The following is a 26,053-nucleotide window of genomic DNA, read 5'->3' on the forward strand; positions in this document are numbered from 1 at the left end:
TCTACTCTAACCCCATTCCCTGCTCTCTCCTATTTGATCAGCTCTCTTAAGGACATTAGTGAGGATTAAGGAGCTTTATAGTCCTGTAGCTCAGTGGTTAGAGCACTCGCTTTGCGAGCGAGAGACCTGAGTTCAATCCCCGGGGGGTCAGAGCCAAACCTCGGGCAAGTTTCCTTACTCCACACAGAGCCTAATAATAATCCCTCCAAAACCAAAAACAATAATAAATTGGTCATTTTCAATCTACGACTGTTTGTGGGACATTGCTGTGCGCAATTGGCTGCTGCGTTCGCCCACAAATATACAGTCAATTCACTTTACACTGTGTTCTGTGAAGCGCTTTGGGACGTCGAGAAGACGTGAAAAGCGCTATATCAAATGCGAGGATTATTATTATTATTGTACAGCTCCATCCGTGTCTGGAAACATGTGATACCGTAAGTGGTCAGAAGAGGGCAACACACAACAGCCAATCTGGGCTCAGTGTCTCTCACACTAACAATGGTCTCAAACACATCACAACATGAGAGGAATTAGAGACAATGTGATCAGCGCCTGAGAGGGGCATCCAACACAGCCCACAGCCAGAGATCCCCTCCCCCTGACCTCCTGTCACCACACTCATCACACAGCCCCTAACCCAACACACACACAGCAGCAGACGGGAGTGAATCACTTCTCATGTTGTGACTATCCTCCTGGAGGGAGAGGAGGTTAGAGAGGTCTCCTTCAGGCTGAACTGGCTCCAAGGTGACATGTTTGGCAACAGGAAGTCGGAATCAAGCCCTCTCTCTGTAGGTAGTCTCAATTCCTGACCCGGGGGGGCACAGTATCCCAGGGCACTCACTGTTAATGACAGGACAGCCCAGCCTGGCTCATCGGCAGGACCGGCCCGGACAGACCAGTCACTGGGGACAGCTCCTGGTAACTCTGCAGCCAAGGCTCCAATGGGTAGGGTGGTCTTAGCTGGACAAGCAGCTGGAAAGTTTGCCAGAAAGTGCTCTCAATGGCAAGCTGTGTGGTTTTAGCGGGTTAGACTCCAGCAGTTACCCCAACACACACATTCTGGGATCCTCAAACCAAACTGAGAATTCCATGCACCCCACCTACACTTGGGATTTCCATGTGTAGATGGGATACATGGAATTCTCAGTTTGGTTTGGAGACTCTTAAGCAACGGTGATGGGTTTCTGCATGCAGCAGACCAACAACAACCAAAATAATTACCTGGTAGGTACTGTACGCAGGATATGGCCGTGACACACATGAGCTGTACAGCACCAGACAGGAGACCATCGTTCCCCAGTGTTAGTTATCATCAACCTGTTCATCCTTAAAAATTTCAGCTCAAGAGGAAATGGCAGTGAAAATACTTTATACAGAGGAGCCTAGAGGACACAGTAAAGCAATAATGCTCAGTTTGTACATGTCATTAGTTGGGACACAGCTGGAGTATGGTGTCCAGGTCTCGGCACCTCACTAGAGGGAAGATGTTAAGGCCCCGGAGTGGGGAGTGGGGGAGCAGAGGAGGTTTATAGAATGATCCCAGATTTGAGGGACTTTACTTATGAGCACAGAGTGGAGAGGCCAGATCTGTTTTATAATAATAATAATCCTTGCATTTGATAATAGTGCCTTATCACTTTGAGATGTCTCAGAATATGCTGTGAAGTGAATTGACTGTATACTTTGTGGGCAAAATGCGGCAGCCAATAGCGCACAGCAGTGTTCCACAAACAGTTGTGGACCGAGTGACCAAATTATTATTATTATGTTTTTTTGAAGGATTAACCCAGAAAAGCAATCCGCTAATTGACTAACAACCGGGTTCCTACTTACTGCTGGTAAACAGAGGTGTGTGGAGTAAGGAAACTTGCCCAAGGTTTCTCCCCACCCGGGAATCGAACCCAAGTCCTCGCACTACAGGACTCCAGGAGAGAAGGTTGAGGGGGAACCTGACAGAGGTGGACACAAGGATAAGGGAATTTAAAAAGCTAGTGTTTGTGAGAGGCTATTGCCACTGATCGGGGACTCAGTGACTGTGGACATAGATATAAGATCGTCACAATAAGAGCGAAATGAGAGGTTAGGAAAATTCTTTTCACTCAGAAGTGTTGGGATGTGGATATTTCTGTCAGTCGATGATCCCAGGCCTGGGTTACAGTGAGTTTTCTCAGGCCTGGGCTTGTGGTAGTGATCTCAGGCCTGGATTCCCACATCTCCTGTCCCCTGGGTATCTGTGTGGAGAGGGAACTGGATTAAGATGTTAATGTAAATGGCTGTCAGTGGCCGTGTGATTAATGCTCCCTGATGGGATCTTACTGGAGAGATGCTCACAGAGCCTGTCAGCTTCCGGATGGTTCCGCAGCAGCCTAGCTGGCGAAGGAGGGGGGAAGGGAGGGTCCGTGCCAATGGCTGAAGCGGCCAGGAAATCTTTTCATTCCTACCCCATTGCACACCGCGCTGTCACCCCTATTCCTAGTTCAGGCCTTTCCTTACAGAGACACCGGCCATTAGACCTCTCACTGCCATCTCTCTCCTCAGCCTCTCCTCATAGCTCTGACTCCTGGGTCCCCGGTCAGTCTCTGGTAACATAGCACAGCACAACATAACATGTAGGAGCAGGAGTAGGTCATTCAACCATGGCTGATCTTCTAATCTAACTCAGCTAATACCATAGCATAATACCAGCTAATACCTCACCCCAAGGTCCGATCCTCACACTCCCCACTCCCTCCAACCCCCAGGTCATCCAAAACCCCAACGCACACCCCCCAGACCCCACCGCGCACCCCCCTGCACACCCCCCAGACCCCACCGCGCACCCCCCAGACCCCACCGCGCACCCCCCTGCACACCCCCCAGACCCCACCGCGCACCCCCCAGACCCCACCGCGCACCCCCTGCACACCCCCAGACCCCACCGCGGACCCCCCAGACCCCACGCGCACCCCCCCAGACCCCACCGCGCACCCCCCCAGACCCCACCGCGCACCCCCTCAGACCGCACCGCGCACCCACCCAGACCTCACAGCGCACCCCCCCAGGCTCCTCTGTCTCCCCAGCAACCAGTGGTTCAACTCAGAGATCCTTCCTCACCTTCACCTAGAACTCATTGCCCCCCACACCCTTCTCTCTCCTCTAATCCAAGCTCCCAATCTCAGGCCTGCTGTGTCCCACCTCCCCCGGGGGAAAGGGGGGGGGGAGAGTGGGGGGAGAAATAGGGGAGTAAGTGGCAGGGAATAAAAGTCACTGGAAGCGATTGGAGGAGAGAGGCAGGTGACATCTCAATAAAGAGAAGTGAACGGAGAGGATGGTGGGACTGAGCTAATTTTATCAATTATTCAGCAGCTTTCGCTGCTTTTGCAGACCGGGGTTGATTAGGAGGGATCATTTATTGCCACAACACTGCTCACTGAGTGAGCGAGCGAGAGAGAGAACGAGAGCGAGAGAGAGAACAGCTGAGGGGAGGGCCTGTGCCGTTGGCTGTGTGGCACAATTAGTGCAGGCTGTCGTGCCGTTTCCTCACTCGCTCCCTCTGTTCTGGCTTAATTGGAACCCACTGAGACCGCTGAAATCGCATTAAGATGGGCCCCGACCGAGAGCTCATCCATCTTTTTTTATTACAGTGTAATGGGCCTTCGCAAGAGCTTAAATCCGATTTGTCACCAGCCTTGTTCACTGATAACTGGCATTTGTCATCTCATTCTCTCTGTGTTAATGTCATCATAGCAAGACTGGCAGCTGGGCTCATCAAGGGAACAGCGAGGACAGAGGACATCAGTCAACAGAATATTTGCAGGGCTATAGGGAGGAACGGCAATAAACGCACATTAAAGCACTTATGGGAAGGAAATCTGTAGTCATTAATTAAAATGTGTGTTTTTTAAAATAACATTTTTTTTGTGGGTGTTGAGTTTTCTCAGCTTTGTGTGCGTGTGTGTGAGACAGAGAGAGAGAAATTGGGACAGAGACAGAGAGAATGATAGAGAGAGTAGAGAGTGTGAGGGAGAGAGTGACTGAAAGAGACAGAGAGGAGATAATCGGAGAGGATAGTGACACAGAGAGAGAGGGAGGGAGGGACAGAGAGGGAGAAAGGAAGGAGATGGAAAAGAGGGAATGAGAGTGGGAGATTCATCACATCAAGGGTAGAATGAAAGGTTCCTTTGCCACTGAAAGCGTTTAATTCCCTCCAGAACAGCAATTCACAGTAAAATATACACAGCCATCAGCTCTGTCCCACTTACCCAGCTGCTGAGTGTGGTCACGTGGGGTGTGAGCAGCCTCTATAGGATGGGGTTTGGGCAGCGCTGGGTCAGGGCAGGAGCTGAGATTGTCCTCGTGCTCACCCTGACCTCCTATTCAGCAACTCTTCACCTCGGCAAAACCCTCACAGTTTCCCAGGATTCCACGGACACTGTAGTGACCCTGTGCTTTATGGACCAACGTGGCAACCAATTTGTGCTCAGCAAATAGCTGTGGAGTGAGCGAGCAATTGTATTTGGGGGATTGTCGGCCAGGACATCGGGAGAGAGAGAGAAACTCCTTTCCCTTTTCCAACAGCCCTGCAGGATCTTTAACGTCCACCTAAACAGGCACAGAGCGGTCCTCGGCTTAACGCTTTATTCAAAGGACGGTACCTCTGATGATGTAACCCCCCACCCCAGCGCTGTATTGGAGCATAGTTTAGACTGTGCGTTTCCAAGTCCCGATGTGGAGCTTGAACCCACAACCTTCTGACTCAGAAGCGAGAGAGAGAGAGCGCTACCGCTGAGCCGGGCTGACCCAGTGGCTGATCTCAAAGCGCTTCACAAATTATACCACTATGAAGTGACTGTGTGTGGGGGGAGAGAAGCAAATGCCCCCTATCCTCCCCCTGGCCCTGTTGTGACTATTTCCCTGAAATTTATGGTGTTTTGTTTTAGTCCAAAAAGGTTGTTCTTTGTAATGTAATCTGTCAAGTCAGCCTTGTGCTGGGGAGGCACGCGGGATGGTTTGACAAGGTTTATCCATCCTGAACTCAGCTGGAGCCCCCCTTAGCTCTACAGCACAGATGGACAATGTGCCTCGGGGGCTGTTGGGGGGGGGGACGGGGACAGGGAGAAGAACGCAGCCATTGCTGCTTACCCAGCAGCCCCCGTGCCCAACAATCTGATTAACTCGCTCCCATATACCTGTTTACTGCTCTCCCCCCACTCCCCCCACTCCCCCCGCCGCGCGCTGTGAGGTTCACTAATGGAGCTGTCTGTCTGTCTCTAGGTATAGCTTAGCTCCGTGGTCCCTAAGGTGAGACGCTAATGCTTGTTCTTTGCAAATGAGGAACATAATTAACATTAAATTAAGGTAATACAAATGAAGACAACACAAGGCTTGACAACACGAGTGGTTTGGGAAGCCCAAAGCCTGTGATTCATTTTTTTAATTTACTGTATAAATATACTGTTAACTTAGCAAAAAAAAGGCTTGAAATGGAGATTGGCCGCAGCAGCCATTAAAGGCATCTGCACGTATAATAGTCACTGAGAGCGGCCTGCCGGGGGGGGGGGGGGGGGGGGGAGATCAACCACGTCAGCAAATTAACTAGCGACAAATCTCCTAACCCAGTGTTAATGCCTCTGACGGCCTATCCCATCCTGACCTTAGCACTGATCGCACCCCCTCACCCAAACACACACAACCCCCCACCCCTCACAAAGATTCTTCACGTGTAAGTCTGGGCAGTCAGTCAGAGGTGGGGGGGGAGGAGAGGGGTCAGGGGTTGTGGGTTCGAGCCCCATGTTGGGGATTCACACTTCAGGGCAGTGCTGGGGGGGGGGCGCTGTATTGTGGGAGATGCTGTCCTTCGGGTGAGAGGTTAAACCGAGGTCCCGTCTTTCTGTTCAGGCGGATGTTAAAGATCCTGCGGCTGTTGGAAAAGAGAAGGGAGTTTCTCTCTCCGGGTGTCCTGGCCAACAATCCCCCAAATAAAACATTGGTCACTCGCTTCCTGGCTGTTTGCGGGGAAGTTGCTGTGTGCAAAAGTGGCTGCTGCATTTGCCCACCAAACACAGTCACTACACTTTACAATAAGACCAGTGAAGCACTTTGAGACATCCTCCAGACGTGAAAGATGTCCTCCTGTCCTTAGTATGAGACATTAAATCAAGGTTATGTCTATATGTGTTGATGTGGAGGTTAAAGATCCTGCGGTAGATTTAATCACACAAATATACTGAACACAGCAAAATAAACACGGACAGGGAACGGGGTTAGAGAGCTCCAGTGGGGGAGCGACCCCCAGCACAGACACCATGGGGAGAGAGAGAGAGAGAGCAGGGAACGGGGTTAGAGAGCTCCAGTGGGGGAGCGACCCCCAGCACAGACACCATGGGGAGAGAGAGAAAGAGCAGGGAATGGGGTTAGAGTAGAGAGCTCCAGTGGGGGAGCGAGCCCCAGCACAGACACAGATGGGAGAGAGAGCAGGGAATGGGGTTAGAGTAGAGAGCTCCAGTGGGGGAGCGAGCCCCAGCACAGACACGATGGGGAGAGAGAGCAGGGAACGGGGTTAGAGAGCTCCAGTGGGGGAGCGAGCCCCAGCACAGACACCATGGGAGGAGAGAGAGAGAGAGAGAGAACAGGGAACGGGGTTAGAGAGCTCCAGTGGGGGAGCGACCCCCAGCACAGACACCATGGGGAGAGAGAGAAAGAGCAGGGAATGGGGTTAGAGTAGAGAGCTCCAGTGTGTGTGTGGGGTGGGGGGGGGGGGGTGAACAGAGTGAATAGAAAAGTGACAAGTGAAGCCTTTTAAAAATCATCGCAAAATAAGAGAGAGAGAGATTTAGAAAATGAGAGATTTTAATGGACTTGAATGAATGTGAAGGGTAAACCCAGGGTCAGCGCGAGGGGTCAGAGTGGCGCCTCCCCATGGTCACTCTTGGTATGATTGCGAGCTGTCAAAGTCCGGGTTGCTGTTGGCCAACGTGCCATAGCCTTTAAACGTCCTGAGCCGCACCTGTGGCTGTCCCTCCGCGGTGGGCCTCCCCGAGAACATCTGACTGATCTCCATGAAGGTCTTGTTCCTGGTCTCGGGGATGATGAAGTGGGCGAAGGCGGCGACGAGACAACAGATCACCGAGAACACCAGATAACAGTAGGCACCCGCGGACCTCTGCCAACACACAGGGTCACACTGAGCCACACACACACACACACACACACACACAGGGTCACACTGAGCCACACACACACACACACACACACACACAGGGTCACACACACACACACACACACAGGGTCACACTGAGCCACACACACACACACACACACACATACAGTGCCACACACACACACACACACACACACACACAGGGTCACACACACACACAGTGCCACACACACAGTGCCACACACACACACACAGTGCCACACACACACACACAGTGCCACACACACAGTGCCACACACACATACACACAGTGTCACACACAGTGTCACACACACACAGCGTCACACACACACACAGTGTCACACCATGTCACACACACAGTGTCACACACAGTGTCACACACACACAGCGTCACTCACACACAGTGTCACACACACACAGCGTCACACACACAGCGTCACACACACACAGCGTCACACACACACACAGAGTCACACACACACAGTGTCACACCCACAGCGTCACACACACAGCATCATACACAGCGTCACACACAGTGTCACACACACACACAGCGTCACACACACACACAACACAGCGTCACACACACACAGTGTCACACCCACAGTGTCACACACACACAGCGTCACACACACACACAGCATCACACACACACAGCGTCACACACAGTGTCACACACAGCGTCATACACACAGCGTCACACACACACACAGTGTCACACACACACAGTGCCACACACAGTGTCACACACACAGTGTCACACACACACAGCGTCACTCACACACAGCGTCATACACAGCGTCACACACAGTGTCACACACACACACAGCATCACACACACACAGCGTCACACACAGCGTCACACACACACACAGCGTCACTCACACACATACACAGTGTCAGACCATGTCACACACACAGTGTCACACACACACAGTGTCACACACACAGCATCATACACAGCGTCACACACAGTGTCCATCACACACAGTGTCACACACACATACAATGTCGCACACACACAGCATCACACACACACAGCGTCACACACAGTGTCACACAGCATCATACACACAGCGTCACACACACACAGTGCCACACACACACACAGTGTCACACAGTGTCACACACACACAGCGTCACACACACACACAGTGGTAAACACACAGTGTCATACACAGTGTCACACACACAGCATCATACACAGCGTCATACACAGTGTCACACACACACAGCGTCACTCACACACAGCGTCACACACAGTGTCACACACACACAGTGTCACACACACACACACACACACAGTGTCACACACACACACAGCATCATACACAGTGTCACACACACACAGGGTCATACAGTGTCACACACACACAGCGTCACACACAGTGTCACACACACACACACAGCGTCACACACACACACAGCATCACACACACAGTGTCACATCCACAGCGTCTCACACACACACAGCGTCACACACACAGCGTCACACACACACAGCGTCACACACACAGCGTCACACACAGTGTCATACACACAGTGTCACACACACAGTGTCACACACACATACAATGTCGCACACACACAGCATCACACACACACAGCGTCACACACAGTGTCACACACGGCGTCACACACACACACGTCACACAGCGTCACACGCATACAGTGTCACACGCACACAGTGTCACACGTACACAGCGTCACACACACAGCATCACACACACAGTGTCACACACACATACAATGTCGCACACACACACAGGGTCACACACAGCGTCACACACACACACGTCACACACACACAGTGTCACACACACATAGCGTCACACACACACAGCGTCACACACGCAGAGCGTCACACAAACACAGAGCGTCACACACACACAGAGTCACACACACAGAGCGTCACACAAACACAGAGCGTCACACACACACAGAGTCACACACACAGAGCGTCACACAAACACAGAGCGTCACACACACACACAGCGTCACACACACAGCGTCGTACACACAGTGTCACACACAGTGTCACACACACACGCAATGTCGCACACACAGTGTCACACACACACAGCGTCACACACACAAGTGTCACACACATACAGCGTCACACACAGTGTCACACACAGACACAGTGTCTCACACAGACACACACACAGCATCACACTTAGTGTCACACACAGTGTCACACACACACCCAGCGTCACACATGTCATACACACGTCAGTGTCACACACACACAGAGCGTCACACATAGTGTCACACACACACCCAGTGTCACACAATTAGTTACACACAAAGCATCACACAGTCACACACACAGTGTCATAGTGTCACACACATTGTCATACACACAGTGTCACCAGTATCACAGCGTCACACATACACACAGCGTCACACAAAGAGTGTTACACAAGCACACAGTGTCACACACAGTGTCTCACATACACACAGCATCACACGCACACAGTGTCACGCACACAGTGTCACACACACAGTGTCACACACAGTGTCTCACATACACACAGCATCACACGCACACAGTGTCACGCACACAGTGTCACACACACAGTGTCACACACACAGTGTCACACACACAGTGTCACACACAGTGTCTCACATACACACGCACACAGTGTTACACACACAGTGTCACACACAGTGTCTCACATACACACAGCATCACACGCACACACACAGTGTCACACACACACATACGCACAGCGTCATATGCAAACACACATCTCTGTATCGGCCGCAGTGAGACCCGTTGCCCGTCAGCACTCCCAGGGAGTGGGAGTGGGTGTTAGAGTCGGAGTGATGCTCCTGTGCCTGCGCTGGGGTGAGCGCTAATAATGTAGAGGGCGATGTTAGTGGGGGGGGTTACTGGCGGGGGGTGGGGGGGGTTACTGGCGGGGGGGTGGGGGGGTTACTGGCGGGGGGTGGGGGGGGGGGTTACTGGCGGGGTGGGGGGGTTACTGGGCGGGGGTGGGGGGGGCGGGGGGGGGGGGGGGGGGGGGTTACTGGCGCGGGGTGGGGGGGTTACTGGCGGGGGTGGGGGGGTTACTGGCGGGGGGGGGTTACTGGGGGGGAGGGTGGGGGGGGTTGGGGGGGGTTACTGGCGGGGTGGGGGGTTACTGGGCGGGGTGGGGGGGTTACTGGCGGGGGTGGGGGGGTCTGGCGGGGGTGGGGGGGTTACTGGCGGGGGGGGGTGGGGGGGGGGGGTTACTGGCGGGGGTGGGGGGGGGGGGTACTGGCGCGGGGTGGGGGGGTTACTGGCGGGGGGTGGGGGGGGTTACTGGCGGGGGGTGGGGGGGTTACTGGCGGGGGGTGGGGGGGGTTACTGGCGGGGGGTGGGGGGTTACTGGCGGGGTGGGGGGGGTTACTGGCGGGGGTGGGGGGTGGGGGGGGTTACTGGCGGGGTGGGGGGGTTACTGGCGGGGGTGGGGGGTGGGGGGGTGGGGGGGTTACTGGCGGGGTGGGGGGGGTTACTGGCGGGGGTGGGGGGGGTTACTGGCGGGGTGGGGGGGGTGGGGGGGGTTATTGGCGGGGGTGGGGGTGGGGGGGTTACTGGCGGGGGGTGGGGGGGGTTACTGGCGGGGTGGGGGGTGGGGGGGGTTATTGGCGGGGGTGGGGGGGGTTACTGGCGGGGGGTGGGGGGGGGTTACTGGCGGGGGTGGGGGTGGTGGGGGGGGGGAGACTTGTCACCTGCAGGAAGGGGAAGAGGAAGCCCACGGTGAAGTTGGAGAGCCAGTTGAGGGAACCTCCCACGATGTAGGCGGCCGGACGGTGCGACTGCTTAAACAGCTCTGCGGTCATCAGGAAAGGCACTCCCGCTAAACACAGGCAGTACAGCAGTGAGACACACACCCTCACACACACCCTCACACCCCCCCTCACACTCCCCCTCACACACCCTCACACACACCCTCACACACACACCCTCACACACACTCACACACACCCTCACACACACACACACCCTCACACACACACACACCCCCTCACACACACACACCCTCACACACACACACACCCTCACACACACACACACCCTCACACACACACACACCCTCACACACACACACACCCTCACACACACACACACCCTCACACACACACACACACCCTGCAGTCTCTCACACACATATACACTCTACCAGTCTCTCACACTCTATATAGTCTCACACACAGAATAATAATAATAATAATAATCCTTGCATTTGATATAGCGCTTTTCACGTCGGGAGGACGTCCCAAAGCGCTTCACAGAACACACTGTAAAGTGAATTGACTGTATATTTGTGGGCGAACGCGGCAGTCAATTGCGCACAGCAATGTCCCACAAACAGTCGTAGATTGAAAATGACCAATTTATTATTGTTTTTGGTTTTGGAGGGACTATTATTAGGCTCTGTGTGGAGTGAGGAAACTTGCCCGAGGTTTGGCCCTGACCCCCCGGGGATTGAACCCAGGTCTCTCGCTCGCAAAGCGAGTGCTCTAACCACTGAACTGCAGGACTCCACAATACACATTCCTACACACACACAGTCCCCCACACACACACACTCTTACATACATACACACACACACAGTCTGACACCCGATGAACCTCACTGAGTTGGTACCATACCCAGTGCCTGAGTTGGTGTGGGGAGGCCTCCCCCCAGCGCTGGGGAACTGACCCCAAACCGGTAAATGTGATGGTTTGTGTTCATTGAAGTCCAGAAAGTCAGACAGTGGAGTCCTGTAGCTCAGTGGTTAGAGCTCTCACCTCCAAGGCCAGAGGGCCGGGTTTGGTTCCCGGGACGGCCACACCCGGGGCAAGTGTCCCTACTCCACACACCTCTGTTTACCCAACAGTGAGGGGGAACCCGGGCGTCAGTCAACTGGTGGATCGCTTTCCGGGGATAATAATCCCTTCAAAAAAATTAATCATTTGGTCACTCAATCCAGGACTGTTTGTGGAACACTGCTGTGTGCAATTGGCTGCCACATTTCACCCACAAAACACACAGTCACTACACTTTACAGTGTTTTCTGTGAAGCTCTTTGAGACGTCTCAAAGACGTGTTGAGGCGCTGTAACCAATGTCAGGATCATTATTATTATTATTGGCCCTGAATTCCCGGCGCTGAGTGTGTGGTTTTCTGGAGCGGTACAGGCGGTGATGGCAGTGAGCGGCACTGTGGGGGGAGCGGTGCTGCTCTGCCTGTGAGGTACTGACCCACAGGGGGAGAGGGCCACAGCCACCAGGACCCCATCACACAGCGGAGAGGGCCTGCAACGGCTCACACAGCCACACGGGGGCGACACATACACACACACACACTGACATACACACACACACACACACACTGACACACACACACACTGACACACACACACACTGACACACACACACTGACATACACACACACTGACATACACACACACACTGACACACACACACACTGACACACACACACACTGACATACACACACACACTGACACACACACACTGACATACACACACACACTGACACACACACACTGACATACACACACACACTGACACACACACACAGACATACACACACACACTGACATACATACACACACTGACACACACACACTGACACACACACACACACTGGCATACACACACACACTGACACACACACGCACACACTGACACACACACACACACACACTGACACACACACACACACACTGACACACACACTGACACACACACACACTGACACACACACACACACTGACACACACACAGACACACACACACTGACACACACACACACACAGAGCGTCTCTCACACACACACAGCGTCACACACACACAGCGTCACACACACAGCGTCACACACACACACAGCGTCACACACACACCGCGTTACACACACACAGTGTCTCACACACACACACACAGCGTCTCACACACACACACAGCGTCACCACACACACACACAGCGTCACACACACACACAGCGTCACACACACACACACACACTGACATACACACTCACACACTGACACACACACTCAGACACTGACACACACACTCAGACACTGACACACACACATAGCACACACACAGCGTCACACACACACAGACATACACACACACACACACACAGCGTCTCACACACACACACAGACACACACACAGCGTCTCACCCACAGACACAGCGTCACACACAACATCACACACACACAGCGTCACACACAAACACAGACACATACAGTGTCACACACACACAGAGCGTCTCTCACACACACACACCACACACACACACAGAGCGTCTGACACACACACAGCGTCACACACACACACATGGCGTCACACACACACACACACACACACACAGCGTCACACTCACACACACAGCATCACACACACACAGCATCACACACACACACAGAGCGTCAGACACACAAAGCATCTGACACACACACACAGAGCATCTCATACACACAGAGCGTCACACACACACACAGCGTCTCACATACAGACACACAGGGTCGCACATGCAGACACACAGGGTCTCACATACACATACACAGCGTCTCATATACACATACAACACAACATATACAGCGCTATGTACAGTTCTGTACAGTGATGTGCACAGTGACACATACAATGCCACATACCTGTCTATCAAACGTATATCTATTTGCCCTCCTGATTGACAGTGCCTCTACACCTCAGACGCTGACAGCATCACCATCCAAAGATGCACAGTCCACTTTACTAACCCAGTCTGGGACCTTGGCGTCTTCTTTGACCCTCAACTATCCTTTCTACCCGACATCCGTGCCATGACCCGCTCAGTCTTCCCCCACCTCCGCAACATTGCAGGCCACCAAGACTCCCTTACACGCATTCATAACATCCTGGCTTGACTATAAGATCATAAGACCATAAGACGTAGGAGCTGGAGTAGGCCATTCCGCCCCTCGAGCCTGCCCCGACATTTAATATGATTATGGCTGATCTTCTAACCTAACTCCATTTACCCGCCCTATCCCCATATCTCTTAATCCCTCTATCCTTTAGATATCTATCAACCTCAGTCTTGAATATGTTCAAGGACTGAGCATCCACAGCCTCTGGGGTAGAGAATTCCACAAATTCACTACCTTCTGAGTGAAGAAATAATAATAATAATCTTTGCATTTGATATAGCACTTTTCACGTCTTCTAGACATCTCAAAGCGCTTCACAGAATTGCTGTAAAGTGAATTGACCGTATATTTGTGGGCGAACGCGGCAGCCAATTGCGCACAGCAGTGCCCCACAAACAGTCGCGGATTGAAAATGACCAATTTATTATTGTTTTCTTTTGAAGGGATTATTATTAGGCTCTGTATGGAAATGTTTCCTCAACTCAGTTTGAAAAGGCTGACCCTTAATCTTGAGACTATGACCCCTAGTTTTAGATCTTCCAACCGGGGAAACAGTCTCATGGCATCTACCCTGTCAAGACCCTTAAGAATCTTATACGTTTCTATAAGATCACCTCTAATTCTGCTATATTCTGGAGAATATAGGCCAAGTTTACTCAACCTAATCTCATAGGTCAACTCCCTCATCCCAGGAACCAACCTAGTGAATCTACGCTGCACTCCCTCTAAGGCGAGAATGTCCTTTCTTAAATGAGGGGATCAAAACTGCACACTATATTCTAGGTGCGGTCTCACTAAGGCCTTATACAACTGCAGCAAGACTTCCCTACTCTTGTACTCTAACCCTTTTGCAACGAATGCCAACATGCCATTAGCCTTCCTAGTTGCTTGCTAGTTGCAGCCAGGTGTCTGACACGTGCGGATATCCATCACCCTGCTCCAAACCAAGCTGAGAATTCCATGCATCCCACCAACACATGGAAATCCCAGAGATAGATTGTTGGAGTGGAATACGCTCTCTCCCTGGACGGACACATCCTGCTGACTTAATTTCAAAAAGCATTCGTTGCAGGTTGGCAAGAGCCAAGGTTTGGGGACCCCAGAATGTGCGTTAGGGTAACTGCTGGAGTCTAACCAGCTAAAACCACACATAGCTTGGCCATTGGTATCGCTGTCCAGCAAGCTTTCCCGCTGCTTGTCCAGCTAGGACCACGCTACGCATCAGGGCTTTGGCTGCAGGGTTAACAGGAGTTGAGTGGGAGGATTCCCTGCCCCCAGTGACTACTCAGCCCTTCCAGGTCCAGCCAATGAGCCAGGCCGGGCTGTGCTGCCATCAGCAGTGCTGAGCCAGTGATGGAGCCAGCGACCACTTCAGCCACAACTGATTCCGATTTGCATTATTTTTGCATAATGGGCAATGAGGGGGTTAATGTGATCAGCCTGGCCCGGCTCGGAGACAGAGCCGGCGTTCATTAACAAGAGGCAAGTCTTCATCACTGTTCATGAAGAATGATCCGTGAAGATACTAATTGAAGATGTAATTACACTGAGCGCGCTCGGCGCTGAAATGGAATGCATTCCCCCGGAGAACAGCGATCCATCAGCCAACTAAACGCCAAACACGGATTTATCATCACCTCCATCTCCCCCCACCCCCCCCACCCCGTGACACCAACTCAGGCACACTGGCATTGGAGATCAACACTAATACAGAGTCACGACTCCAGTCAGTTACTCTCCAGTTAGTGCCGTGCGGGGGGTGGGCGGAGTATTCTCAGAGATGCCCTGCCCCGGATGAGATGTTAAACTGAGGCCTGGGGGGCGGGAGGGAGAGGGGAGTGGGAGCAAGTCACACTCAGTCCCTCAGCTTAGTGGTTAGAGCACTCGCCTTACAAGCAAGAGGATCAGGGTTCAATTCCAGTGGGGTTGGGGCGAAATCTTAGGTAGGATTCCTTACTCCACACGCCTGTTTACCAGTCAGTAGGAACCCGGTTGTTAGTTGATTGGCAGATCACTTTCCAGGAGTAAAAATCCCTTCAAAAAAATGCGATCACTCAATCCCCGACTGTTTGTGGGACGCTGCTGTGTGCAATTGGCTGCCGTATTTTGTCCACAAAATATACAGTCACCCAACTTTACATTATGTTCTGTGAAGTGCTTTGAGAAGTCCTGAAGATGTGATAAGGCTCTGTATCAAATGCAAGGATTATTATTATAACCAGCGCGTGGGCGGAGTCTGTACCTGGGCCAATGCAGAATCCAGCGATGATGCCGACTACACAGGCCACACTGGCATAGCGGATCCACGGTGCCTATCACCACGAGAGAGAGAGAGAGAGCAGCTGTTAGTTGACTGACACACACCGGGCAACAACAACAAAGTGCATTTACATGGCGCCTTTCACCTCAGGAGGATGTCCCAAGGCGCTGGACAGTCAGGGATTTGGACCGGAGCTAAGGGTTGGGATCAGGAGGGGTGGAGGGCAGGGAGGGTGGGGTTACGAGGGAGGCCGAAGGCACAGTCGAAGAGGAGGGACTTGAGACGTGCCTTCAAGGAGGCAAATGAGGGGGCGAGGCGAAGGGATGGAGTTCCAGAGGGTGGGGGCAGAGAGGCTGAGCACCAGGCACAGAGAATGTGTGACACGGATAGCGTGTGACGGAGACACGGACAGCGTGTAACGGGGACACGGACAGCGTGTGATGGGGACACGGACAGCGTGTGATGGGGACACGGAGAGGGTCTGACACGGAGCCGCTGGTTACCTGGAAGAGCAGGGAGACAGTGATGCCGGCAGAGCACAGCCCCATGAAACTGAATCCTCCGATCAGCAGAGGTCGTCTCCCCAACTTCTCAATGGTCAGACCCTAAAACAACAACAACTTGCATTTATACAGCACTCTCACGCGGGGCAGCGACTCAGAGCACACAACAGTCATCCTGGCCACCACCCTGTCCATCCAATCACACTCTCTCCACACCATCCGCCTGTGCGTCCACACTCCCAGGTCAGGGTTAGAGACACAGTAAAGCTCCTCTACACTGTGTGTCCACACTCCCAGGTCAGGGTTAGAGACAGTAACGCTCCTCTACACTGTGTGTCCACACTCCCAGGTCAGGGTTAGAGACACAGTAAAGCTCCTCTACACTGTGTGTCCACACTCCCAGGTCAGGGTTAGAGACAGTAACGCTCCTCTACACTGTGTGTCCACACTCCCAGGTCAGTGAGAAGTGCAGGTTTAGAGAGAGAGGGATAGGGTAACAAATTGGTGTAATTTTATAACTAACCTGCGTGCTGTGGAGCAGTGCTGCTGACACGTGTGTGTGGGGGGGTGGGCAGCAGTGGCTGCTGACGCGTGCGTGTGTGTGTGTGGGGGGTGGGTAGCAGTGGCTGATGGCATAGAGTGCTTTGTGTGAGGCAGCTAACTCAGAGCTATTAAAGTAGAATGTAACACTCAGCCCCACTCCCGGGACCCACAACCCCACATCAGTCGCCTTAATTGTCAAAATTCTAATTCAGACTTATATAGCGTGTGTCAGCTCCTGATGAAATCTCGGGGCAACCAACACACAGCATAAATCCTGCCTCGAGCAGCTCTGAACAGCCACAGGCTCTCGGGGTCACACCCTCTTACGCTTGCGCTCTCTGTCTCTCCCCTCTCACACTATCTCTTTCTCTCTCTCTCTCTGTCACTCTCTTTCTCATGCTCTCTCTCAAGATGATTCTCACTCACTCTCTCACTCGCCCTCTCTCAATCTCTTGTGCTCCTGCTCTCAAGCTCTCTCTGTGTCTCTCTCACTCTCTCTGCCTTTCTCTCTCTCACTCTCTCTGCCTTTCTCTCTCTCACTCTCTCTGTCTTTCTCTCGGGGACAGGAGTTGACGAAGTGTGTGTGAGGGGAGAGGAGATACTGAGGGAGTGAGCACGTGTGAGTGAGTGAGTGAGTGAGGGAGTGAGTGAGTGAGTGAGTGAGTGAGTGAGTGAGGGAGGGAGGGAGGAGGGAGGGAGCATGTGTGAGGGAGTGAGCGAGTGAGCGAGCGAGCGAGATGGCAGTGAGGAGGCAGAGTGCGCGTGTGAGGAGGTGCTGAGAGAGGGTGTAGGTATGTGTGAGAGCGAGTCCGCGGGGGCCCTACCCCAATCAGCCCAGCCAGCACCTCGATGGCCCCGGTGCCCACGGTCGTGTACTGTATGGACGGGCGCGCGATGCCAGCGTTCTCAAATATGGTGTTGGTGTAATACCAGATCTGTAACACAGAGCAGTGTGACTGTCTGCGTGTCTGTGTGTGTCTGCGTTTGCATGTCTGTGTACGTCTGTATGTTTCTGTCTGTGTGTGTGTGTGTGCGTCTGTCTGTGTGTGTGTACGTCTGTATGTCTATGTGTGTGTCTGTGTATTTGTGCGTGTTTGTGCATGTGTGTGTGTGTGTCTGTCTGTCTGTGTCTGTCCATTGTGTCTGTCTCTCTGTCTGTCTGTCCTTGCTGGTTGGTCAGACTCACAGCGTCGATGCCTGACAGCTGCATGCCGGTGCTGACCACGATGACAGAGATCAGCTGCCAGCGGACGGAGCGGTCAGCAAAGAGACGGCAGACGGACACACTGTCCAGTGAGGCCAGTGACTGCTGTTCCTGCTGCATCTCCTCCACCTCCGCCTGCAGATTACAACAGTTGGCATTCCTGTACCGGCCCAACGCTGAAACCGGGGGAGAGAAGTGTAAATACCAGCACAGTCCCCCGCCCGGCACAGCCCCCCGCCCGGCACAGTCCCCCGCCCGGCACAGCCCCCCGCCCGGCACAGCCCCCGCCCGGCACAGCCCCCGCCCGCACGCCCCCGCCCGGCACAGCCCCCCGCCCGGCACAGCCCCCCGCCCGGCACAGCCCCCCGCCCGGCACAGCCCCCCGCCCGGCACAGCCCCCAGCCCGGCACAGCCCCCCGCCCGGCACAGCCCCCAGCCCAGCTGCTAACAGTAAATAGCACTCAGCACAGATTGGCTGAGATCAGTAACACACAAAGCGAGGCTGAGATCAGTGAGAAGACAGACACAGGGACTGCTCCTCGCCCCCGGTACCTTTCACCGCTGACGTCACGTCCTCTTTCTGGATGAGCAGGTACCGGGGACTCTCCGGGAACCAGGGCAGGAAGAGGAGCTCCACCAGCGCTGGGATCATCACCAGCGACAGGAAGAGAGGCCAATCCTCCTCCTACAGCCAGCATGGGAGAGAGAGTGTGTGTGAGGGACACAGAGAGCGAGAGAAAGAGAGTGTGAGAGATAGAGCGAGTGTGTATGTAATAGTGAGAAAGAGAGTGTGAGAGCGAGAGAGAGAGACAGCAGTGCCCTGAAGTACAACGGATCTGCTGACTCAGAAACTGAACCAGAGACACCACAGAGGGCTGGCTCGATTCTGATATTCCATTGCCAACTATGTCACCTTGGAATCAGTTCAGCTCCCAGGGGACAGACCTCACTCCCCCCGCCCCACCCCCTCCCCTATGGACACTGTGAGAGGGAGAAGAGAAAGTGTATGAGAGACAGAAGAAGGACTGGGACAGATGAGAAAAAGAGAACAGAAGAAGGAGAAAGAGTGAGAAGGAGAGAGTCAGAGAGAGTTAGGACAGCAAAGATGAGGAAGAGAGTGATACAGAGAAGGGAAGTGGAGGGAGTGAGACTGGAGGGGAGAATGAGAGAGAGAGAGAGCCAGCCCCACACAGAGTGAGGTGTTCTGTGTCACACTTACCTTCCCCATTAGCTGCCTGAGCCCCAGCACCTGGGCTGCAAACACTCCCAGACAGATGAAAATACTGGGGATCAGCCCCAGGAACCCACGCAGGTTCTTTGGGGCAATTTCCCCGAGATACATGGGCACCACGCTGAGAGAGATGCCTGTCACACAGACCGGGGGATAAGGCAGAACACAGAGATCAGCTATAAGAATAAGAATAATAATCCTTGCATTTGATATAACACCTTATCACGTCTTCAAGACGTCTCAAAGCGCTTCGCAGAATATACTGTAAAGTGTAGTGATTATAATTTGTGGCCGAAAAGTGGCAGGCAATTGCGCACAGCGGTGTCCCAAAAACAATCGTGAAATTAGTGCCCACATGTTTTTGAAGGGATTATTACTCCCGGAAAGTGATCCACCGATCGACTAACAACCGGATTCCTACTGACTGGTGAGTAAACAGGCGTGTGGAATGAGTGAACTTGCCCAACATTTCTCCCTGGTCGGGAATCGAACCCAGGTCCTCTCGCTTGCTCTATCACTGAGCTACAGGACTCCAGCTATCATAGGATGTCTACATGTACGCGAGCTCTCACTGCGTGTGTATGCGGGCTCGCTCAGTGTGTACGTGGGCCAGCTCAGTGTGTACAAGAGCTCGCTCAGTGTGTACGTGGGCCCGCTCAGTGTGTACGTGGGCCCGCTCAGTGTGTACGTGGGATCGCGCAGTGTGTATGTGGGCTCACGCAGTGTGTACACGGGTCGCTTAGTGTGTACGCGGGCTCTCAGCACATACGTGGGTTCGCTCAGTGTGTATGTGGGCTTGCTCAGTGTATACGCGAGATCTCGGCATGTACGCAGGCTTGCTCCATGTGTACCTGAGTGAACGCCTGTCATGAAGCGACCGGAAACGACCATCTCGGGGGAGCTGAGGACGCGGCTGAAGCCCATCAGCAGGCCGGCCACAAAGACCAGGAAGGTGCTGCCAACCAAAGTGCCCTTCCTGCTGGCACAGCACAGCGGGGTGTTAGTCAGCCCTCAGCCCCACTGACCGCAGCAACCCCCCACTCAACCTCGCCCCCCCCTCCCACCCCACCTGAGCCTCCCCAGCCCACACCGTCTGCTCCGCGCTCTACACTCCGCTCCACCGCTCGCTCCTCATGTCCTTCACCTCCACCCACGCTGGTGCTGAGCTAACAGCCATTCAACAGAATTAATTGCTATCAACATCTCCAATATTGCAACAAGCGACTATCAGGGTGGTAGAAGGCAAACTAGATGGACTTTTGTCTTATTTTGTTCAGCACATCTTATGTTCCTTTGATTGTTACTGTAATACTAAGATTGTCAGCCAATCCCCGATGTGGGGCTCAAACCCACACCTCCTGCCCCCGAGGCCAAAGTGCGAGCAGCTGGCACCGTATCAACTGAGCCAATAATAATAATAATCCTTGCATTTGACATAGCGCTTGATCACGTCTTCGAGACGTCTCAAAGCGCTTCACAGAATATACTCTAAAGTGAATTGATTGTATATTTTGTGGGTGAAACGCTGCAGCCAATTACGCACAGCAATGTCCCACAAACAGCCGTAAATTGAGTGACCAAATTATTATTGTTTTTTTCTTGAGGGATTATCATCAGGCATGTGGAGTAAGGTAACTTGCTCAAGGTTTCACCTTGCCGGGAATCGAGCCCAGGTCTCTCGCTTGTCAGGCGAGTGCTCTAACCACTGAGCTACAGGACTCCAATCGTGGACATTGTGTTGCTCAGTAGGCAGTGAGAGTGTGAGTGTGTGAGAGGATGGGAGAGACTTACTGTCCAAACCTGGTCACGAGCAGCCCGACCAGCAGCGAGCCCAGGAGCCCTCCCACCGCAAAGACAGAGACGGTGGCAGAGTACAGCACCACCAGGTGGCTCTCGCTCAGTGTCTGGTTATAGCGGCTCAGGAAGGTGTCGTTGTAGAAATCTTTGATGTACTGGAAACCAGATCAGACCAGCCCATCAGGGGGTCACCCAGAGACAGACACAGCATCAGCCAGAGACAGACAGAGTCAGACTGAGACAATCAGAGAGCCAGCCAGACAGGGTGTCAGCCAGACAGAGAAACAGCCAGACAGGGTGTCAGCCAAAGGGTAGAGAGACAGACAGAGAAGTAGAGTGACAGACAGATAGAGACAGACAGAAAGATAGGGAGACAGACAGATAAGGTATCAGCCGGTGACAGACACAGACAGACAGACAGACATAGAGCGAGACAGACAGACAGACAGACAAGGTATAAGCTGGAGACAGAGATAGACAGACAGAGAGAGACAGAGAGAGACAGACAAAGTATCAGCCAGAGACACAGACAGACAGACAGACAAGGTATCAGCTGGAGACAGAAAGGGTGTCAGCTGGAAGCAGACAGAGACACAGCCAAAGAGAGACAACAGACAGGCAGACAGACAGGGTGTCAGATAGAAACAAGCATACAGAGAGGCACAGGCAGAGAGACAGACAGACGAGGTGTCAGACAAACATACAGAGAGACCCAGTGCCCCCTGTCTGCTCGCCCCTACACTGACCTCTGCCGGGGAATTGACCACAGCCAGGTTGTAGCCATACAGCATGGATGAGCCGAAGGAGGTGAGGACTGATACCATCAGGAGAGACCAGGTGAGGTGCTGAGGGCAGAGAGGCAATGAGATACCAGGCAAGGCTCGGCTCCAGGCCCACCCCAGCCAGGCCCACCCCAGCCAGGCCCACCCCAGCCAGGCCCACCCCAGCCCAGTCAGGCGCAAACCACCCCAACCAGATCCAACCCAACCCTGCCCAACCCAACCAGGCCCACCCCATCCCAACCCAACCCTGCCCAACCCAGCCAGGCCCACCCCATCCCAACCCTGCCCAACCCAGCCAGGCCCACCTCATCCCAACCCAACCCTGCCCAACCCAGCCAGGCCCACCTCATCCCAACCCAACCCTGCCCAACCCAGCCAGGCCCACCCCATCCCAACCCAACCCTGCCCAACCTAGCCAGGCCCAACCCACCCCAACCCTGCCCACCCCATCCAGGCGCACCCCAGCCAGGCCCAGCCCAGCCCAGTCAGGCGCAAACCACCCCAACCAGATCCAACCCAACCCTGCCCAAACCAACCAGGCCCACCCCATCCCAACCCAACCCTGCCCAACCCAGCCAGGCCCACCCCATCCCAACCCAACCCTGCCCAACCCAGCCAGGCCCACCTCATCCCAACCCAACCCTGCCCAACCCAGCCAGGCCCACCCATCCCAACCCAACCCTGCCCAACCTAGCCAGGCCCAACCCACCCCAACCCTGCCCAACCCAGCCAGGCCCAACCCAGCCCAATCCAGCCATACTCACCCCATCCAGGCCCAACGGAACCCAGTCTAACCCAACCCAGCCAGGCCCTGTCCACCCTAACACAACCAGCCGTGTCCAACTTAACAACAACTTGGATTTATATAGCGCCCTCCACACTGGACAGCGTCTCCAAGTGCTTCACAACATGGATCCCGGGGCCGAGCCAGGGGGAGGAAGGTGACCAAAGGCGCGGTCGAAAAGAAAGGTCTTCAGCAGGGACCTGAAAATAGGAAGAGAGGGGGAGAGGCGAAGGGAGTGAGGAAGGGAGTTCCAGAGCCTCGGGGCATAGTGGCTGAAGGCACAGCCGCCGAGGGTGGAGCGGAGGACTCGGGGAACGAGCAGGAGGCCAGACCCAGAGGAACGAAGGCAATGGGCACTGTTTTGAGGAGAGAGGTCAGAGAGGTCGGGGGGTGCAGAGGAGCGGAGGGATTTGAAGACAAGGGTGAGGATCTTGAAATCGATCCTGTCTGGGATAGGCAGCCGGTGCAGTCTGGCCAGGACTGGGGGGATCGGGGAGCGGAGTTTGGTGCGGATGAGAATGCGGGCGGCAGAGTTTTGAATAATCTGGATTTTATGGATGGCAGTGGAGGGGAGACCAGCGAGGAGGGTATTAGAATAGTCCAGCCGAGAGGTGACAAAGGCATGGACCAGGGTTTCAGCGGCTTTCGGAGAGAGGTGTTGGCGGAGACGGGCGATGCGTCGGAGGTGGAAGAAAGCAGTGCTGGTGAGGGACTGGATGTGGGAGAGGAAGGATAATTGGGGGTTGAACCTGACCCTTAGGTTGTGTATGGATTCGGAGAGTTTTAGGGGGAGGTCGGGTAGGTGGAAGAGGTGAGAACCGTGGAGGTGGAGGAGGATGGCGTGATCGACTGTGTCAAACGCCGCAGAGAGGTCCAGGAGGACAAGGAGGCAGAGGGAGCCCTGGTCACAGATAGAGAGGATGTCGTCTGTGACTTTCACAAGTGCAGTCTCTGTACTGTGGGCAGAAACCGGACTGGAGGGGTTCGAAGAGGGAGTGGGAGGAGGGAGTGCGCAGAGTTCATTGGCAACAATGCGTTCTAGGACTTTTGAGAGGAAGAGGTTAGAAATGGGGCGGTAATGGCTGGGGTTTGAGGGAGGGTTTTTTGAGAAGGGGGTGATGACAGCAGTTTTGAGGGGGGCAGAGACTGATCCGGAGGAGAGGGACTGGTTGATGACGTCACCCAGTAGTGGGCAGAGGAGGGGGAGCTGGGTGACCAGCAAGTTGGTAGGGAGGTGGTCGAGGCAGCAGGTGGTGGGTTTCATGGAGGTGATGGAGGGTGAGAGGGAGGAGGGAGAGATGGGGGGAGGAAGGAATGTAGGATGGGGGTGGTGGTAGGAGCAGATGATGGGGAGGGTGAGAGGGACAGAGAGGGCATGGTGGTGGGTGACAAGAGGCAGGTGGATGAGGCTGCCTGGCGGATGTTGTGAATTTTAGACGAAAAGAAGTCCATGATCTCCTCGCACTCGGCAACACAGCCAGGCCTAACTCAACCAATGAACCTGAAGGAGGAGATTCAGGATACTAAGCTACTATCTCCACTCCAAGCTCCTTCTGCCCTGTGTGCATTTATCACACAACTGTGAGAGAAAGAACATGTGTTTTTATACAAAAAGTTCTGACAAAGGGTCATGGACTCGAAACGTTGACTCACTTTCCTTTCTCCATAGATGCTGCCTGACCTGCTGAGTTTTTTCAGCTCTCTCTGTCTTGTTTCAGATTCCAGCATCTGCAGTATCTTGTGTTTTGTTCATGTGTTTTTATAGCCTGTTCTCATGTCAAAAGCATTAAAAATTGCTGCACAAGAAATCCTGTCAGGTGGGACCTCGGTTTAATGTCTCTTCTGAAGAACAGCATCTCCTGCAAGGCACCCCATCCCCGTCCCTGCCCAGCACTGTGGTGGAATGTCAGCCAGGACTGTGAACTCAAAGGCCCTGAGATGGGGCTTCAGCCCACAACTCCCAGAGCCCGAGGCTGTCTGGCTGGCAGAGCCAGGCTGCCTTTGCGTAGTGTTTGATGTCCTCCCGACATAAAAGGCGCTGTAAAACTGCAAGTTGTTGTTGCTGTTTAAAGCAAGGTTTAAATCTGGACAGTAAACATGGAAGCTACCTCGAGGCGAAACCCCAACAAAGAGTTAAACTCTACGCTCTCTGATCCCTTCATTTGATTACGCATTATACACCCGTGATTTCCTTTTCCAGCTTTTTTTTAAAACATTTAAAACAAAGTTTGAACCAACGAGAACACACACCATTCACGCCCTCCCGGTTGAAGTGGGGGAATGGTGTGTGCGTGTGTGGCAGGGGGTGGTGGGTGGGTGTTGGTGAGAGACTTACCCCGGTGATCTTGCCATTGCGGGGGTGGAAGAGATAGACCTCCTCTGCCATCGTCGCCCGGAGCTGAGTCCCCAACACAGTGTCTCCGTAGGGCAATCAAGACTGACAGCAACACGTCAGTCAGCTCCTCCAGGGGCGGAGGAGGGGAAGGGCAGAGATTGATATCTCCTCCGTCCAGTGAAAGATGCCTTTCACTTAGGGGAAGGGAACGGAATCAGTCATATGATAGGAGCTAATGTGACAGGGACAGGGAAACTGACCCAACATCCCCTCTGGCTGTGAAGATTACAAGGTCCGTGTGGATGGCTTCACTCACAAGCCAATCGCTCTGTTTTGCCAGTGTTTGTTGAAAAGGACAGGACTCACGACTGATTCGTCACCGTGTGTGCAGTGAGCGCTGTCGGGGCAGCAGGTCAGGAGCTCGGTCATTATGAGGCTGATGTTCCTGCACCTCCCCCAACACCCAACACTACACTACACTCAACCACCCATACCCTACACCCAACCCACTCCCCCTACATCCAACCATA

The 26,053-nt window shown here is 53.8% G+C and overlaps 2 protein-coding genes and 1 non-coding gene across 3 annotated transcripts in view; all 3 read right to left on the reverse strand.

The window, feature by feature from the left end:
* The window catches only part of fgf8a (fibroblast growth factor 8a), a 10,190-nt gene extending 8,894 nt beyond the window's left edge, over positions 1–1,296 (reverse strand). The window contains exon 1 of the mRNA XM_042336873.1: positions 1,266–1,296. Within this exon, the coding sequence (XP_042192807.1) occupies positions 1,266–1,296 (31 nt within the window). The remainder of the gene's footprint in view (positions 1–1,265) is intronic.
* A 5,520-nt stretch (positions 1,297–6,816) lies between these two features.
* LOC103173770 (solute carrier family 2, facilitated glucose transporter member 5) lies at positions 6,817–25,574 on the reverse strand. Its single transcript, XM_042336874.1, has 12 exons — positions 25,524–25,574; positions 22,369–22,611; positions 21,617–21,777; positions 20,677–20,801; positions 19,814–19,959; positions 19,147–19,279; positions 18,577–18,770; positions 18,215–18,325; positions 16,848–16,949; positions 16,327–16,396; positions 10,883–11,010; positions 6,817–7,147 (listed from the first exon to the last, which is right to left on the reverse strand). The coding sequence occupies exons 1-12, from the start codon at positions 25,572–25,574 to the stop codon at positions 6,908–6,910; spliced, it is 1,704 nt and encodes a 567-aa protein (XP_042192808.1). The 3' UTR covers positions 6,817–6,907.
* trnav-gac lies at positions 21,474–21,545 on the reverse strand. Its single transcript has one exon. It is a non-coding gene; the product is annotated as a tRNA-Val (tRNA).
* Positions 25,575–26,053: the final 479 nt, after the last annotated feature.

Source organism: Callorhinchus milii, unplaced genomic scaffold (genome assembly GCF_018977255.1).
Source record: "Callorhinchus milii isolate IMCB2004 unplaced genomic scaffold, IMCB_Cmil_1.0 Scaffold7, whole genome shotgun sequence".
Classification (NCBI taxonomy): Eukaryota; Metazoa; Chordata; class Chondrichthyes; order Chimaeriformes; family Callorhinchidae; genus Callorhinchus; species Callorhinchus milii.